At 42.0% G+C, this 16,581-nt stretch overlaps 2 protein-coding genes across 2 annotated transcripts in view; both read right to left on the bottom strand.

Moving 5' to 3' along the window:
- LOC120046656 (AT-rich interactive domain-containing protein 3B-like) overlaps positions 1 to 7,280 on the bottom strand; it is an 82,518-nt gene extending 75,238 nt beyond the window's left edge. Inside the window, exons 1-2 of the mRNA XM_038992052.1 lie at positions 7,014 to 7,280; positions 5,099 to 5,746 (exon numbers count right to left, since the gene is read on the bottom strand). Coding sequence (XP_038847980.1) covers positions 5,099 to 5,746; positions 7,014 to 7,049 — 684 coding nt within the window. The 5' untranslated portion in view covers positions 7,050 to 7,280. The remainder of the gene's footprint in view (positions 1 to 5,098; positions 5,747 to 7,013) is intronic.
- A 1,062-nt stretch (positions 7,281 to 8,342) lies between these two features.
- Positions 8,343 to 15,139, bottom strand: LOC120046645 (protein FAM219B-like). Its single transcript, XM_038992041.1, has 6 exons — positions 14,927 to 15,139; positions 11,603 to 11,717; positions 11,384 to 11,477; positions 11,206 to 11,283; positions 10,667 to 10,718; positions 8,343 to 10,350 (listed from the first exon to the last, which is right to left on the bottom strand). Exons 1-6 carry the CDS (start codon positions 14,999 to 15,001, stop codon positions 10,201 to 10,203), a joined length of 564 nt encoding a protein of 187 aa, XP_038847969.1. The 5' UTR covers positions 15,002 to 15,139; the 3' UTR covers positions 8,343 to 10,200.
- Between the last annotated feature and the right edge of the window lie 1,442 nt (positions 15,140 to 16,581).

The raw sequence follows: 16,581 nt of genomic DNA, 5'->3' as shown, positions 1-16,581 counted from the left end.
CTGTCCGCAATAGGCTGAGAGAGGCTGAACTGAGGGCTTGTAAGCCTGTTGTCTGGTGAGGACCTGCCTTACATCACCAGCAACAACGTCGCCTATGGGCATAAACCCACCGTCGCTGGACCAGACAGGACTGGCAAAAAAAGTGCTCTTCACTGACAAGTCGCGGTTTTGTCTCACCAGGGGTGATGGTCGGATTCGCGTTTATCGTCGAAGGAATGAGCGTTACACCGAGGCCTGTACTCTGGCGTGGGATCGATTTTGAGGTGGAGAGTCCATCATGGTCTGGGGCGGTGTGTCACAGCATCATCAGACTGCCTGCAATAACAACTCTCTCAATGCTGTGCGTTACAGGGAAGACATCCTCCTCCCTCATGTGGTACCCTTCCTACAGGCTTATCCTGACATGACCCTCCAGAATGACAATGCCACCAGCCATACTGCTCGTTCTGTGCGTGATTTCCTGCAAGACAGGAATGTCAGTGTTCTGCCATGGCCAGCGAAGAGCCCGGATCTCAATCCCATTGAGCACGTCTGGGACCTGTTGGATCGGAGGGTGAGGGCTAGGGCCATTCCCCCCAGAAATGTCAGAGAACTTGCAGGTGCCTTGGTGGAAGAGGGAGGTAACATCTCACAGCAAGAACTGGCAAATCTGGTGCAGTCCATGAGGAGATGCACTGCAGTACTTAACTTCTTACGGCTGAGATACCGTTAACGGGATCGATATGACAACAGCCAGTGAAAGTGCAGGGCACCAAATTCAAACAGAAATCTCATAATTAAAATTCCTCAAACATACAAGTATTTTACACCATTTTAAAGATAAACTTGTTGTTAATCCCACCACAGTGTCCGATTTCAAAAAGGCTTTACGACGAAAGCACACCATCTGATTATGTTAGGTCAATACCTAGTCACAGAAAAACACAGCCAATTTTCCAGCCAAAGAGAGGAGTCACAAAAAGCAGAAATAGAGATAAAATTAATCACTAACCTTTGATGATCTTCATCAGATGAGACTCAAAGGACTTCATGTTACACAATACATGTATGTTTTGTTCGATAAAGTTCATATTTATATCCAAAAATCTTAGTTTACATTGGCGCGTTATGTTCAGTAATGTTTTGCCTCCAAATCATCCGGTGATTTTGCAGAGAGCCACATCAATTTACAGAAATACTCATAATAAACATTGATAAAAGATACAACCGCTGTGTCATATTTCAAAAAAACTTTACAGAAAAAGCACACCAAGCAATAATCGGAGTACAGCGCTCAGACACAAAAACAAGCCATACAGGTACCCGCCATGTTGTGGAGTCAACAGAAGTCAGAAATAGCATTATAAATATTGACTTACCTTTGATGATCTTCATCAGTATGCACTCCCAGGAATCCCAGTTCCACAATAAATGTTTGTTTTGTTCGATAAAGTCCATAATTTATGTCCAAATACCTCCTTTTTGTTCGCGCCTTCAGTTCACAAATACAAATTCAAGACGCGCAGGCCAGATGAAAAGTCAAGAAATTCCATTACAGTTCGTAGAAACATGTCAAACAATGTATAGAATCAATCTTTTGGATGTTTTTAACATAAAACTTCAATAATGTTTCAACCGGAGAATTCCTTTGTCTTTAGAAATGAAAAGGACGCAGCTACCTCTCACGGGAGCGCGCCTGAATGAGCTCATGGCCTTTTGGCAGACCCCTTACTCAATCAGCTCTTATTCTCTCCTCCTTTACAATAGAAGCCTGAAACAAAGTTCTAAAGACTGTTGACATCTAGTGGAAGCCTTAGGAAGTGCAATCAGACAATTTCCACTGCATCTTGGATAGGCAAAGAGTTGAAAAACTACAAACGTCAGATTTCCCAGGATTTTTTCTCAGGTTTTTGCCTGCCTTATGAGTTCCGTTATACTCACAGACATCATTCAAACAGTTTTAGAAACTTCAGAGTGTTTCCTATCCAAATCTACTAATAATATGCATATCATAGCTTCTGGGCCTGAGTAGCAGGCAGTTTACTCTGGGCACCTTATTCATCCAAGCTACTTAATACTGCCCCCCAGCCATAATAAGTTAATGCAGCTGGTGGCCACACCAGATACTGATTGTTACTTTTGATTTTGACCCCCCCCCCCTCCCCTTTGTTCAGGGACACATTATTCCATTTTTGTTAGTCACACGTCTCTGCAACTTGTTCAGTTTATGTCTCAGTTGTTGAATCTTATGTTCATACAAATATTTACACATGTTAAATTTGCTGAAAATAAACGCAGTTGACAGTGAGAGGACGTTTCTTTTTTTGCTGAGTTTATGTCCTCATTCATAATCAATGAGCCATAAATGAGACCTAACATTCACTCCCTGCTCTAAAAGCAGCTCCCACAACCTCCATCGATCGCATCCCAGGCAGCTGCAGCTGTGCAGCCAGCTCCCCATTTCCTGACTGATGCGTTGCACAGCTAAATTATGCAACAGCATGCATTCAACAAACATGTCTTAATGCCTGGCCAGTTGCTAGCAGCAGCCAGCAGTACAAACCAGCAGGGCTTGGAGTTTAATGATGAGATGAGAGGCTTATCTTCCCTCCTAGACCCTTAGCTCTCCCAGACTCCCTCTTTCTCTGTCATCACTACAATGCAAATGAAGCCCTGGTTAGTCTCCATTATGTTGGTTAAGTCTCCCTTGACACCAGAATGAAGGAACATCAAAAGACGTAAACATGAAGAAACAGCAGATAATCCAGCGAAACCAAAACCACCTCTAGTCTACCACTGCCACCTGTATTATCATTAGAGAATGCCCAGCTCAACCCCTCCAGTATGTAACTGCTAGGCAGAGTTAGCTATTACTGCATGACACCATCGGGGGCCAGGAGCACACACACCCAGGGCACGGTCCACAGGCATTATTATTATTCTATTAATCACTGTGAGATTACACACACACACACACAGAGAGAGAGAGACAGAGATCTGTCCAGGCACAATAACACTCTGGCCAACACTCCACGCAAGGCCTTTGTCCATCCTCTTGTTTGACAATTATTTACTCTGCTGTTTAGGGCAGGGCCGAGGTCACGACACATGCATCAATGACAGAAACTCTCTCCACCCCCGATATTTACACCACGCTCCTTTGACACACAGAGAGGGCTGTCGTAGAGCAGTGTTTCCCAACGGCACACATTTTTGTTGTAGCCCCAGACAAACTCACCTGATTCAACTGATTGAGGGCTTGATGATTAGTTGACAAGTTGAACCACAATGTGCTTGTCCAGGGCTACAACAAAAATGTGTGCTGTTGGGAGGACTGGAGTTGGGAAACACTGTCAGATGATATTCTGTTGTACAACTCACTAGGTATCCCCCTTTACCATTCTAGGCTAATAGAATAATGTATAATATCAAAATCAGTGGTAGGTTGTTCCATTTGGTTTTTATAACCGTCTTAATATAAATGTATATAATAGGCTGCTTCTAACTATTGTGACACTCAGGTTATGGTGTGCCATTGCTTTTGAAAATATGATCAACACTCCCTCCAGAGAATGGTATTTGTGGCATTTGTTGAGGCTTTTCTCCAGCCTCTTGAAGACAATACCATCAAAAAAGCCACCCTGCCTCCACTGTCCTCCTTCAACAGTGCAACCTGAAACTGCCACAAGAGATGAGCCGTCATAAAGACAGAAAAGATAAAAGAGGAAACAAAAAAAGACTAATTCTCATTTGACAATGCCTCCCCAACCCCCCAGGCTCAACCCCCTCTCCTAATAAAATAACCACACCACAGATAGCCAGGCCAGGGCTCTGTGACACCTCTCCTGCTCTGACCACTGGTGGCTGTCTGACAGCTGGCCTAAACAGAGACAGGTTAGAGGTGGTCGACATATCGCCACCAATGACGCAGTTTTTGTTCACCGTCACACAACAATGTGGACAAACTTCATTTCATTCAGGTTGTTTCCACTGTGATCTAGTAGTGGTAGCTAGAAGTCTACTCCACCCTCTCTCCTGTCTGACTATTCTCTGTGATAACTGTAGCCTACTCTAATTCAGGGCTCTTTCTGTTGTCATTTATTTACTTCCCCTTCCATCATCACCCTTGTGCAGCTAAATTTGGAAATAGACGGAGTGATAGTCCCAAAGTCATTTCCCCTTTAAATAGACAGTAATGACATCCTTGGGAAAATGAGTGCAGCACACGCAATGCAATGCTCAGTCACAGCAACAGATCTGTTCTGCCTCCTACATCTGTCAACTCCACTGCAACATGGCTTTTTATATCAACCACTGGTGGGCTGTTACACGACACATGCTACTTCCCTAGTGCTGACTCAACCATGAAGGATAGCTTGGCTTCCACTCAGCATTATGTCACGCTGTAACACAGCGGTGAGGAAATATTTACCTTCAATGAAAAAGTATACTTGGCACAGTGCTGAAACCCTTCAGATGGGTAGCACCACTACTGTGTTGTAGGATACCTCTACCTTCCCAACCCATGTGCTGCATGTCTGCCAGGAGAGCACAAGAGAGAAATCACTGAGCGCGAGAGAGCGCAGAGTGAGTGAGAGCGAGCGACACACGTGCCTGGCCCTCTGCCAGTGCACACTTCTAGGATTTTTGGCCACAAAAGCCAAAGAGCGGCTCAGCCCTCCCCAGTGATTGTAAGTGTCTCACAAAGATACTGGCTGAGAGGTCTGTGTCGAAGCTAAGATTAACCCACCCACTCACAGCAGGGGCAGGCGGGACAATCAGACAAAACACACAACAGGAGAGTTGAAAATAGCGAAAGGCTTTCCCCCTATATGACGCTTACTTACCAAGGGGACATTTGTGTTTTCATTACACAGCTTTGTGTTGACTCACTGTGTTTGGGGAAGAGATAATCTGGCATCAAAGTCATACTAGCTGCTAAGGATAAATATTCAGAGAGATGTGGCAATATTTCTTCATGTGGACAACTCTACTCTTTCATGTCAAGGGCAGACATAAAATTCAACTGGGGATAGGATTTTGAATGTATAGCTAAGAAAGGAGAACTGACATACATTAATAAGGACAGCAGATTGGCGGTACGCCAAGGTGGCCTTACCTGTTTTAATTGATCATCAAAGCTATTCCAGTCGGCCTGCCCATTGGGGGAGGAGGCAGAGTGGGGCCCTGCAGGAGAGTGGCTCTCGTCAGGCTCCTGCTTCACCCTGACGGGTGGCAATGGGGCAGGCTGGGGGCCCGAGGTAGAGTAACTACCAAATGGATTCGCTGGGAGGTGGGAGGCACCCTGTTGTAGAGCCAGTGTCTGCTTGCGGAGGTACTCAAGACCACTAGCCCCTCCCTCTTCCTCCTCGCTCCCCTCATCTCCAGCCATCATCTCCTCATCGTCATCTTCATCCCCTGAATCCCGGCCTCTGTCCTCCTCCCTCTCTGAGTCCACACTGCTCTGGTTGGAGACCCGGGACAGTTGGCCTCCTCTGGGTATCCCTGAACCTCCACCTCCAACCAGGGCCTTGCCCATGAAGCAAGCTCCAGAGGCCCTAGCCGCGGCCAGGATGGCCTGCTGCGCTGCTACCTGTTGGGCGTACATGATGTGGGCCTCGCGGAGCCGCCTCTCCTTGCGCTCCATCTCCAGCCTGGCCTGCTGCTGGCGCTGCAGCTGCTCCATGACAGCCTCCAGCTTCATTCCTCCTGCCGTGCCTCCCTGAGGATAGACACCCCCCAGACCACTCTCCTGTGACATGCTGGGCTGGGAGAGGAAGTGAGAAAGACATCAATAGTCAACCATAAACCAACAACTCAAATTACTACTGGATGTCTGGCTTTCCTGGTTCTCATAAAAACATGCATAACACAAAGTGGACTACTTAAACATAAAAAAAAAGTCCTATCTGTCAGGATTTGGGTGAAGTCACCACCAGACTTACAGTAGGCTACAACAAACCATCCACTTCATGAGGATAACATGGGTAAGTTTCAACATGAGCACAATAGATGAGGGAAAGGCTAATTGGTATTGCAAAAATTTTGCCCCAGGCAAAATACCGTTGATAAACAAAAAAAGTTGACTGCACGGAAGAGATTGTATGGTATGCAATAGCTGGTGCTACACGTGATTGTATTTAAAAGCACAGTAGTAAAATGCAGGACACATTTGTACAGAAGTGTAGCGATAGGCAAATTACACACTGTTCAGCACAGCTGCACATAATACAGAAGTTACAGGACCACGTTTTGTCCTGTAGATAGATCTACAGCATATTGCATTTATGCTTCTTATAAAAATAAAAAAAATGAATTCGAGTTCACGCATAACAATCAATTGAAATAGATATGCACCACTTTAAGAATGAGCCAAAACAATATAAACCGAATACGATTTTGACAGAAACATCTGTAACAATATAACAACTTTGAAACAATTGTACAAAAATGTACAATTTAGTTTCAATCCGAAACAAGAACCAACCCAGATGTATCCTACCTTCAAAATGAGATGATTGATATGGTTAAAGTTCGAATATAATTTTATCCAAAACACATAGGCCTACAGCCTCTTCTTTCCTATTCGTGCAGTAAGTCAAAATTAGCTTTCTGGGTGTATATGGCGAGGCTCCAGAAAACGTACATGAATGAGTAAACAGCGTATAGTATAATATCTGACTAGTTTGTAGGCTACGCACATAGAAAAAAAGTATATATATAAATTATATTAGGGGCGCAGATACAGTGCATGAAAATATGCATTTGATCTATTTTATTGGGTTTTGCACGATACATTATGTATTTAGTCGGATTTACAACTGTAATTAAAACAGGAAATTGGCAATGACATACGCTAAACTATCAAAACCAAATAGTAATAAGGATTTCAATTTTAAAAAGCATTACATTTGATAGCCTCGTGTTTTTAGCCTACATTGCTCTGCAAAAAAATGTTCGCTAACTCGCTCCTATGCTATGACACAACCGAGACCTAGCCAGGGCACAGCGCCAAATTGGGGGAAACAACTCACCATTTGTGACTTGCTGCTACCGGAATTGTCCACCATCCCTCCTTCCTTAGTTATCTTTTTCCCTCTTTGCTGGCACGGTTTCAATCACTTGTAAACACAGAGAATTTGTGCATGCACGGGGGGGTTACATTTGTCCACCAGCTGATAGGCAGAATGTTGGCTGTGTAACTCTCAATTGTATCTTTCTCCACTTCTTTTTTTAATTTAGAGAAAGACGGACATGAAATATGTCCCGATCTCATATCTCGAAAGCTTGCCGTTGAGGTAACTCCCTTGACTCGATTTTCCTTCACTTGAATTACACCCCCCGTCTAGGCGTACAACATCATTAGGGCCCGCCCAGTGACAGCAACAAGTTCCAGAGTTCCAGCGCAGCGTTGGCTGAATAGACTATGCGTATGCAAATCTCACGAGAATGGCAATCTTATGAGAATGGCAACACTTCTCACAGTCCATACAAACTAGAGCCTATTAAATAGTACATAATAGATCGCGTGTCGCCGTTATGCTGACAGGCTTTTCCCCTCAGTACAATTACATTTAACATGTGGATAATTTGCCTGTTGAATAATTAGCCTGCCCTACATTTTTGGCAAACAATGATAACGCAAAGTTAAAATAATATAACCATTGAGGTACAGAACTAATGCAATTTATAATCCCAGATAAAAATTACTCTGCTGAGCAGTGAGCTATAAAATAGCCTACAGACACATTTATACAATGGTGCATGTACGTAACGCAAGTAATGAGTCTTTTGGCTACTTCCCTCGCCATGATATAATATTGTGACAACTCAATTCTGCCCCCAAATGGATGTGGATGGTCTTTACGTTCAGTTAACGATCTATTTATTACACGTGTCAAACTCATTCCACAGAGCGTCGACTGGCTGTGGGTTTTCGCTCCTCCCGTGTACTTGATTGTGGAATGATTAGTAAGGAACCCCCTTACCTGGTTGTCTAGGTCTTAATTCAAAATATAAACCAGCAGACCAGTTTGACACCCCTGACCTGCTTTATCAAGTTGTCTTTCCAATATTTTACCTTTATTTAACAAGGCAAGTCAGTTAAGAACAAATTCTTATTTTCACTGACGGTCTAGGAACAGTGGGTTAACTGCCTTGTTCCGGGGCAGAACGACAGATGTTTACCTTGTCAGCTCAGGGATTCTATCTTGCAACCTTTCGGTTACTAGTACAACTCTCTAACCACTAGGCTACCTGCCGCCCCGTAATATACCAGAATACTCAACATAAACATATTCTGCTTCCTCAACGCTGTACATCCAAACTCTTCTACATAACAAATATTTGACATAGAGATTAGATTGATAGTTCTCTGAATTCTGTGAGAATAACTTTCAATGGTGTAACATCCCCTCCAGCAAACCAGAAGAAAATTACAAAAGGACATGTGTATATTAATTAATTATATTGAATATAGCAAAAACAATATTTATAATCAAATAAAAATAGTGTTTCCTTTACATAATAATATTTCAAGTTAATGCATTTAGCAGTCAGTAACACTTGGTATATTGTTTTAACTAGGACACAGAAGCAGATTGTCCCATTAGTTGCATAGTACAGGCAAGTGCATTTTACTGGCTACTGACTGCACCGGATGGTGATGAGTCCAATATTTTTCTTTCTAGCGACACAGGTCAAGCACTCAATGGCTGCGTTTAAACAGGCAGCCCAATTCTGATGTTCTTTCTACTAAATTGGTATTTTGACCAATCATGCCAGATCTTTCCACGTCAGCTCTTTTTCAAAGCTGATGTGATTGTTCAAAAGACCAATTAGTGAAAAATATCAGAATTGGGTCGCTTGTGTAAACGCAGCCAGACCAACACACACTTCCACATTAAGTCTGCACTGATAAACAGCAACTAGCATAGACACTTCTTATCTTTAGCCACACATGTAAGGGCTTGAGTGATGAGAATCACTCATTCTAATGCTTGACAACACAGACAGAATTCCTCTAAATGTTTAGTGTACTCACAATGTACTGCTTTCTTTTAAAACCAGAAGATACCAAAACACTAACATTAGGGTGGGAAAATTTACAATTTGCTGAGTGACATGCTAGAGAGAATGATCAAAATGTAACAGGTAGGCGACTGGTCTGTTCAGATCGCCTTCTGATATCGTATGCATGTCCATCTGAGTATCTAGTAACTACTATATGTAGTAGACCGAGAGGATCAAGGGGGTTATTGTGTTGTTGTGTACAGCATTGCCAGGAGGTAGTGGTTAACCTCAGTGACACCATGGGCTGTAATGTTACATCTAACCCGCAGGACAAGATTGACCACAGTTCTCATTGCTGTAACATTACAGTAAACAGTGCCATTTTGTAACCCTTTAACATACCACTTTTTTTGGACAAAGCATTGGAAGGCAGCCTGACATAAGAGTAAGTGCTAGTATCCCTATATCATTTAAAGCATTAATTCACATACAAGTAAACCATGTAGTGTCAAAGAGACCTAAGGGTCTGAGGTTAGACGCAAGATTAATACCAGGGATTTACAACAAAAACTGGGAATTTTAGGAAGATGGATTAAAAATTCCAAATCAATGAAGCTATAGTTATGGAATGTTCAGGTTTGTTTTCAAAGGGCTTACTTTGAAAAAAGTTAATTGGAGCAAGACAAGCTTGCAGAAAAAGCTTTAACCTTCAAACCTCTCCAGGACATTTGCTGTATGCATATTACCTTGCATATCAATTTTCTATGTTTAAATAGACCTGGGAGTGATATGCCAAAGAGGACAACAAGACAGTGACCTTCTCCATCAGGTGAATGAGTGTAGTGCATGTCCAGAGATTAATCACCCTGCACCTGTCTGAGAGGGGATGCAACGTGGTTAGCATTTAATCTAGTTCCAAAATAACACAGAGGTCAACCTTTGGGGTGACAGAGAGCCCTGCTTGGACAGTGGCTAAGGCTTTGGATGACTTCTGTCCATGCTTAAGGTTAGTTAGGGTGTAGAGAGCACTGCAAAAACAGTGGCTAGCCGTTTAAAGTGTTAGGAGGGTTCCATGCTTAGACAGTGGTAGGGTTTGGGTAACAGGAGGCCTAGCTCGACTTAAACAGTGGCTAAGGTCAGGGTAACAGAGGTCCAGTCTTTAAACAGAGAGCTGCAGGGTCAGCCAGGTCACAACACTAAGTGCCCTCCTCACTGCACAGAGCACGACGGGTACTCAGCGCAGCAGCAGGCTGAGGAACCCATGGCTTTAGGGGGAATGAGGTCCAGGTCCTCGTCATCAGGGATCTCATCCAGCCGGTATCCATCCTGCAGCAGCTGCCTGCTCAGGTCTGGGTGTACCTGCACAGAGAGGTCAACAGGTCAGCTGTGGAATGACAATTCAAAAAGGTATGCGTACAGGAGGTGTAAGAAACAGGTGTGAGGATAGGCTGGATATTTCTTTAAATGTTTTATTACACAGCCTATTTAGGCAATAATGGTGTATACTTGCATTGAATCTTGTTTAAATATGAATACATTTGTAGTTGACTATAAAGGGACAACTATTTTATATGGAAACTGAACCCTGCTCCTGATAGAGAGCACTGCTGCCCAACGAACAAGCCTTTCTATGTAGAAGCATGGTCTGAGTATAGTATACACTGGACACACTCACCTCAGCTGAAGAGTATCCTGAGGAATACTGCTCGACATCTAGCTCATCATCACTGCAAGGTCAAGACAAGATGTCATTAGGAAAACTCTTAGGCTGCGATTCAATCCAATCGAGGATTTGGACAATGTGCCATTTAAAAGGTAATTTACGATTGAGTGCTAGAGGCATCACTACAGACCCTGGTTTGATTCCAGGCTGTATCACAACCGGCCGTGATTGGGAGTCCCATAGGGCGGCGCACAATTGGCCCAGCATCGTCTGGTTTGGCCATCATTGTAAATAAGAATTTGTTCTGACTTGCAGTTAAATAAAGGTTAAATAAAAAAACTTCCTAAATAAACATAGGGCTCTTTAGAGATTGTCTGCAGTCAGTAGTGCCTTGCCAATAGTGTTTGCCGGAGAGAGTACTTAGCACCTCTGAACTGAGTGCCAGCCATAATTAGCGCCATGTCAGATATCCACCAGCGTGTGGTCCCTAAAACACAGTGCGCCGAACGATCGGCAGATCAACATTTAGTGCCATGTGTGTAGTCCTTTACCTGTCTGATTCCAATGCTACCAGTGTATCTTCAGCGTGCTGACTCAAAGCGGCATAACCTTTGTTGAACTTCACACTTCTACAAGAGGAACAAGAAAAACTTGAAATGTAACAGCTCGAATACCTCAAATTCCATTATGCTTGCATGCACGCCTACAAACATACTTCTCTCCTCTTACCTCTTTCCTCCTTGCCTGGGCTGTTGCATCACTGGACCCCCTGAGGTAAGGCCTTTTTTCTTCATTGCTTTGCGGGCCATTTCACGGTGTTTCTCTAAAGCCAGGATTCAGTCACATGCAGAAGAACACTTTAAATAAAAACATAGGCTATGACAACACTGAAACATCACAAGACTTTAAACAGGAATTGTGTCAATCTAGGGCCAGGAATGCACTTACGTAGTTTCATGTGAATAGCTGAGGCTTTGGACATGATGTAGGGTCCCCTCTTCTCCAAAGGTCTGATGCCCCCATCTGTAGCCCTTGGTCTTGAGCTGCTGCCAGTGCCAGGACCCTTAACATGTGAAAATCAGGAATGTATGAAATAGAGGTCCACCGATTAATCGGAATGGATGATTAATTAGGGCCGATTTCAAGTTTTCATAACAATCGGTAATCAGCATTTTTAGACACCGATTGTGGCCCGATTACATTGCATTCCACAAGGAGACTGCGTGGCAGGCTGACTGCCTGTTACGTGGGTGCAGCAAGAAGCCAAGGTAAGTTGCTAGCTAGCATTAAACTTATCTTGTAAAAAAACAATCAATCTTAACATAATCACTAGTTAACTACACATGGTTGATGATATTACTAGTTTATCTAGCTTGTCCTGCGTTGCATATAAATTGATGCGGTGCCTGTTAATTTCTCATCGAATCACAGCCTACTTCGCCAAACGGTTGATGATTTAACAAGCGCATTCGTGAAAAAAGCACTGTCGTTGCACCAATGTGTACCTAACCATAAACATCAATTTCTTTAAACATTCACCTTTCTTTAAAATCAATACACAAGTATATATTTTTAAACCTGCATATTTAGTTAATATTGCCTGCTAACATTAATTTCTTTTAACTAGGATAATTGTGTCACTTCTCTTGCGTTCTGTGCAAGCAGTCAGGGTATATGCAGCAGTTTGGGCCGCCTGGCTCGTTGCGAACTGTGTGAAGACCATTTATTCCTAACAAAGACCGTAATTAATTTGCCAGAATTGTATATAATTATGACATAACATTGAAGGTTGTGCAATGTAACAGCAATATTTAGACTTAGGGATGCCACCTGTTAGATAAAATACGGAACGGTTCCGTATTTCACTGAAAGAATAAACGGTTTGTTTTCAAAATGATCGTTTCCGGATTTGACCATATTAATGACCTAAGGCTCGTATTTCTGTGTGTTATTATGTTATAATTAAGTCTATGATTTGATATTTGATAGAGCAGTCTGACTGAGCGGTGGTAGGCAGCAGCAGGCTCGTAAGCATTCATTCAAACAGCACTTTCGTGTGTTTGCCAGCAGCTCTTCGCTGTGCTTCAAGCATTGAGCTGTTTATGACTTCAAGCCTATCAACTCCCGAGATTAGGCTGGTGTAACTGATGTGAAATGGCTAGCTAGTTAGCGGGGTGCGCGCTAATAGTGTTTCAATCGGTGACGTCACTCGTTCTGAGACCTTGAAGTAGTTGTTCCCCTTGCAGAGGCTTTTGTGGAGCGATGGGTAACGATGCTTTGAGGGTGGCTGTTGTCGATGTGTTCCTGGTTCGAGCCCAGGTAGGGGCGAGGAGAGGGACGGAAGCTATACTGTTACACTGGCAATACTAAAGTGCCTATAAGAACATCCAATAGTCAAAGGTATATGAAATACAAATCGTATAGAGAGAAATAGTCCTATAATTCCTATAATAACTACAACCTAAAACTTCTTACCTGGGAATATTGAAGACTCATGTTAAAAGGAACCACCAGCTTTCATATGTTCTCATGTTCTGAGCAAGGAACTTAAAAATGTTAGTTTGTTTTTTTACATGGCACTTTCACTTTCTTCTCCAACACCTTGTTTTTGCATTATTTAAACCAAATTGTTTCATTATTAATAATGTTTCATTATTTATTTGAGGCTAAATTGATTTTATTGATGTATTATATTAAGTTAAAATAAAAGTGTTCATTCAGTATTGTTGTAATTGTCATTATTGAAAATAAAAAATGTAAAATAAAAAAACTGATAGGTATCGGCTTTTTTTGGTCCTCCAATAATCGGTATCGGCGTTGAAAAATCATAATCGGTCGACCTCTAGTATGAAATGTCATGGCGGATTCTGTTACAAATAGAAGATCCCCGGAAGACCACTACAGGAAAACAGCCTTGCCCTAACGCTGCTAAACAACTACAAATTAGCCCTGCTATTAGCCTCTCATTTGAATCAAATAGATAACTAGCCGAGTATATTGCCACCAATTTAGAAAACGCTCAATTTTAAAATAAATGTTTCGCTCCATGAAGTCATCCAACAATGTTTACGCCGGCATTTTGTCTATTTAAAATCTTCTCACATTGATCGACACAGGTGAGTGCCATCATGACACTTCCCAAAGTGTCGCTCAATGAGAGAAGATTTTAAATAGACAAGATGGCGGCATAAACATTGTTCGATTACTTCATGGAGAAAAACATTTATTTTAATAATTGAGCATTTTCTAAATTCAAATGAACCACCTGCAACTGGTCATATATATTTAAAAGATACTTCTTTGTCCAAATCGAGACCAAAAAAAAGGTATAGTCAAATAAAGGTTAGTTCAAATCTATGGCGGTGGTTTGTATGGGGCTGTCCTGTAACGGACACCCAAAATCTTTGGTTATATCATAAAATCAACAGTGTAATGTTTTGATTTCAGTCGTGTTGTGTCCTTAACTTTGCGAAACTCTTCCGTTTCAATTGCTACCATAGCTATGTTTATGCAAATAATTGTCATATTTCTTCTGTAAGAAACATTTTAATTTAGCCCTTTCCATATAGGAGGCCGCTGAGGGGCTGACGGCTAATAATGCTTGGAATGGACAGAATGGAATGGCAAACACATGGAAACCATGTTTGATGTTGTTGATACCTTTCTACCTATTCTTCTCCAGCCATTACCATGTGCCCTTCCTCCCCAATTAAGATTCCACCAACCTCTTGTGCAATATAGGCATATTCCCACGAGTGTAAAGGGCTAACGGAATAGTTAAGATTACACAAGATGTTTTGAAATAGCAAAATAACGATATTGGTGTGTATTCTACACAGTTGAACATATCCTCTTTTTAATATTTGTTAGTGAACCTAAAGTTGCTGGATGCGGCAAGTAGTCAAGCTGATAAGAGCGTTGGGCCAGTAACCAAAAGGTCGCTGGTTCGAATGCCCGAGCCAAGCTGACTAGGTGGAAAATATACCGGTGTGCCCTTGAGCAAGGCAGAACATCCAGAACAATTAGGTTTAAGAGCGTATTCTAAATGACAAATGTAAATAACGTTCTCATTATCTGGTGTACAATCTGTAGCTACTATGGTTAGCTTACACAAACGTAGCTAGCTAACGTTCGCAGTAAACCGTAAATAACAAGCCAAGTAACGTTATACGCTGAGAGAATGGTAGCAAGGTTGGCTGTCATTTGAAAACAGAGTTGCCAGATATCAGATTGCGTGTTGTTATTGGTTAGCGAGCTAGCCAAAGCAGTTACCGGCGTCAAAACTTGGGACTCGGGGACTGCAGCAAGGAGAGTATCCCTCTCCTGTTCCTCCATAATGTTGTTCATGTTGGTGGGAATGTTCACGCTTTACACGCTAAAACAGGCATGTTGACTGTATTTCCAACCATCCATGAAAGGATGTCTTATCGCTGCTGTCTTTCACTTCTGCTAGCTAGTCTAAGGACCACTTCCGCTTCCTGTCAACAGAAGCCTTGGACTACTTTCACCGTCCTTCCTTCATCCCTACCCCATGACATCAGAAACCACAAGGTGGGAGAACTTCAGTGGTAGCAAACAGGTAACAAACCTTTCTGGTGATCGTATTTTTATTTAACCAGGAAGGGCTCATTGAGATTTGAAATCTATTTTTCAAGAGCGTCCTGGCTAAGATAGTCAGCACACAATTACAGACATGAAAAACTACAAGTAATCTTGTAAAAACCATAGAATTCACAAGAGTATAACAAAATCATAAAACAGCTAAATTAAAAACATTGACAGGTCAGAGAATAAGCCTCAAACCTTCATCGGTGATTTAAAAACACCAATCGGGACAAATTCTTCCAGTTTAAAAGTATTTTGTAAGGCGTTCCAAGTCGATGGCGCAGAGTACATAAAAGCCCTTTTACCAAATTCAGTTCGGACATTTGGAACAGTTAGCAGGATAGTCCTGCGAACGAAGAGAGTACCCACCACATTTATGAACAATAAAAATGCCCAAATAAAATGGTAGTAAACCCAAAATGGCTTTGTAAATAAAAGTATACCAGTGACTACGAGTGACTTGAAAAGGCCAGCCAACCCTGGTATATAAAGTGCAGTGGTGCGTAAGGGTTTTGCAGTTTAAAATACATCTCAATGCGCCATGGTAAAGGGTGTCAATTGATCTCAAACACTGAGTGGAAGCATTCATATATAAAATATCCCCATAGTCTAGTAAAGGCATAAATGTAGCTAATACTAGCCTCCTGGCTTCAAAAGAAAAACGGGCCTTATCCCTAAAATAAAATCCCAACTTCAGCCTAAATTTTTTTGTAAATTGTTGAATATGCAATTTAAGAGGCCATCAATTAAATTTCCAAGATATTTATGAGGTTAGTCTCAATCTCATTGCCCTGACAGGTAGTAATAGGTGTAAGGTTCAGAGATGTATTTCTTGCTTTAGAAAACACCATTAGTTTAGTTGTCAGTATTGAGGATAAGCTTCAATTGACACAAGGTATGTTGAACAGTATATAAAAAGCAGTTTGCAAGTTCTGGAAAGCTTACAGACAATTTAAGAGACATGAGCCCATCAAATTGAGTGCACTGAGTTCTATCAGACAGATAGTTAGCAAACCATGCAACTGCATGCTCCGAAAGACCTACACTCAACAATCTCTGCCTCAGTATAGCATGATCAACTGTATCAAAACCCTTAGAGATCAATAAAAAGTTAGACACTGTGCTATTTTTTGTCAAGGGCTTCAGTGATATCATTTAAAACCTTCATGGCTGCAGAAATTGTGCTATGCTTCTTCCTGAAGCCCGACTGGTACATTGATAAAATAGTATATAAAAACTATTTTAGCTGTTCACTCAAGGGTTTCAAGTATTTTCAACAGGGGTGACAGATTTGAGATTGGCCTATAATTATTTAAAAGAGT

Source organism: Salvelinus namaycush, chromosome 1 (genome assembly GCF_016432855.1).
Source record: "Salvelinus namaycush isolate Seneca chromosome 1, SaNama_1.0, whole genome shotgun sequence".
Classification (NCBI taxonomy): domain Eukaryota; kingdom Metazoa; phylum Chordata; class Actinopteri; order Salmoniformes; family Salmonidae; genus Salvelinus; species Salvelinus namaycush.
Note: the sequence above shows the minus strand (reverse complement) of the source record. Positions and strands in the feature narration are given on the sequence as shown.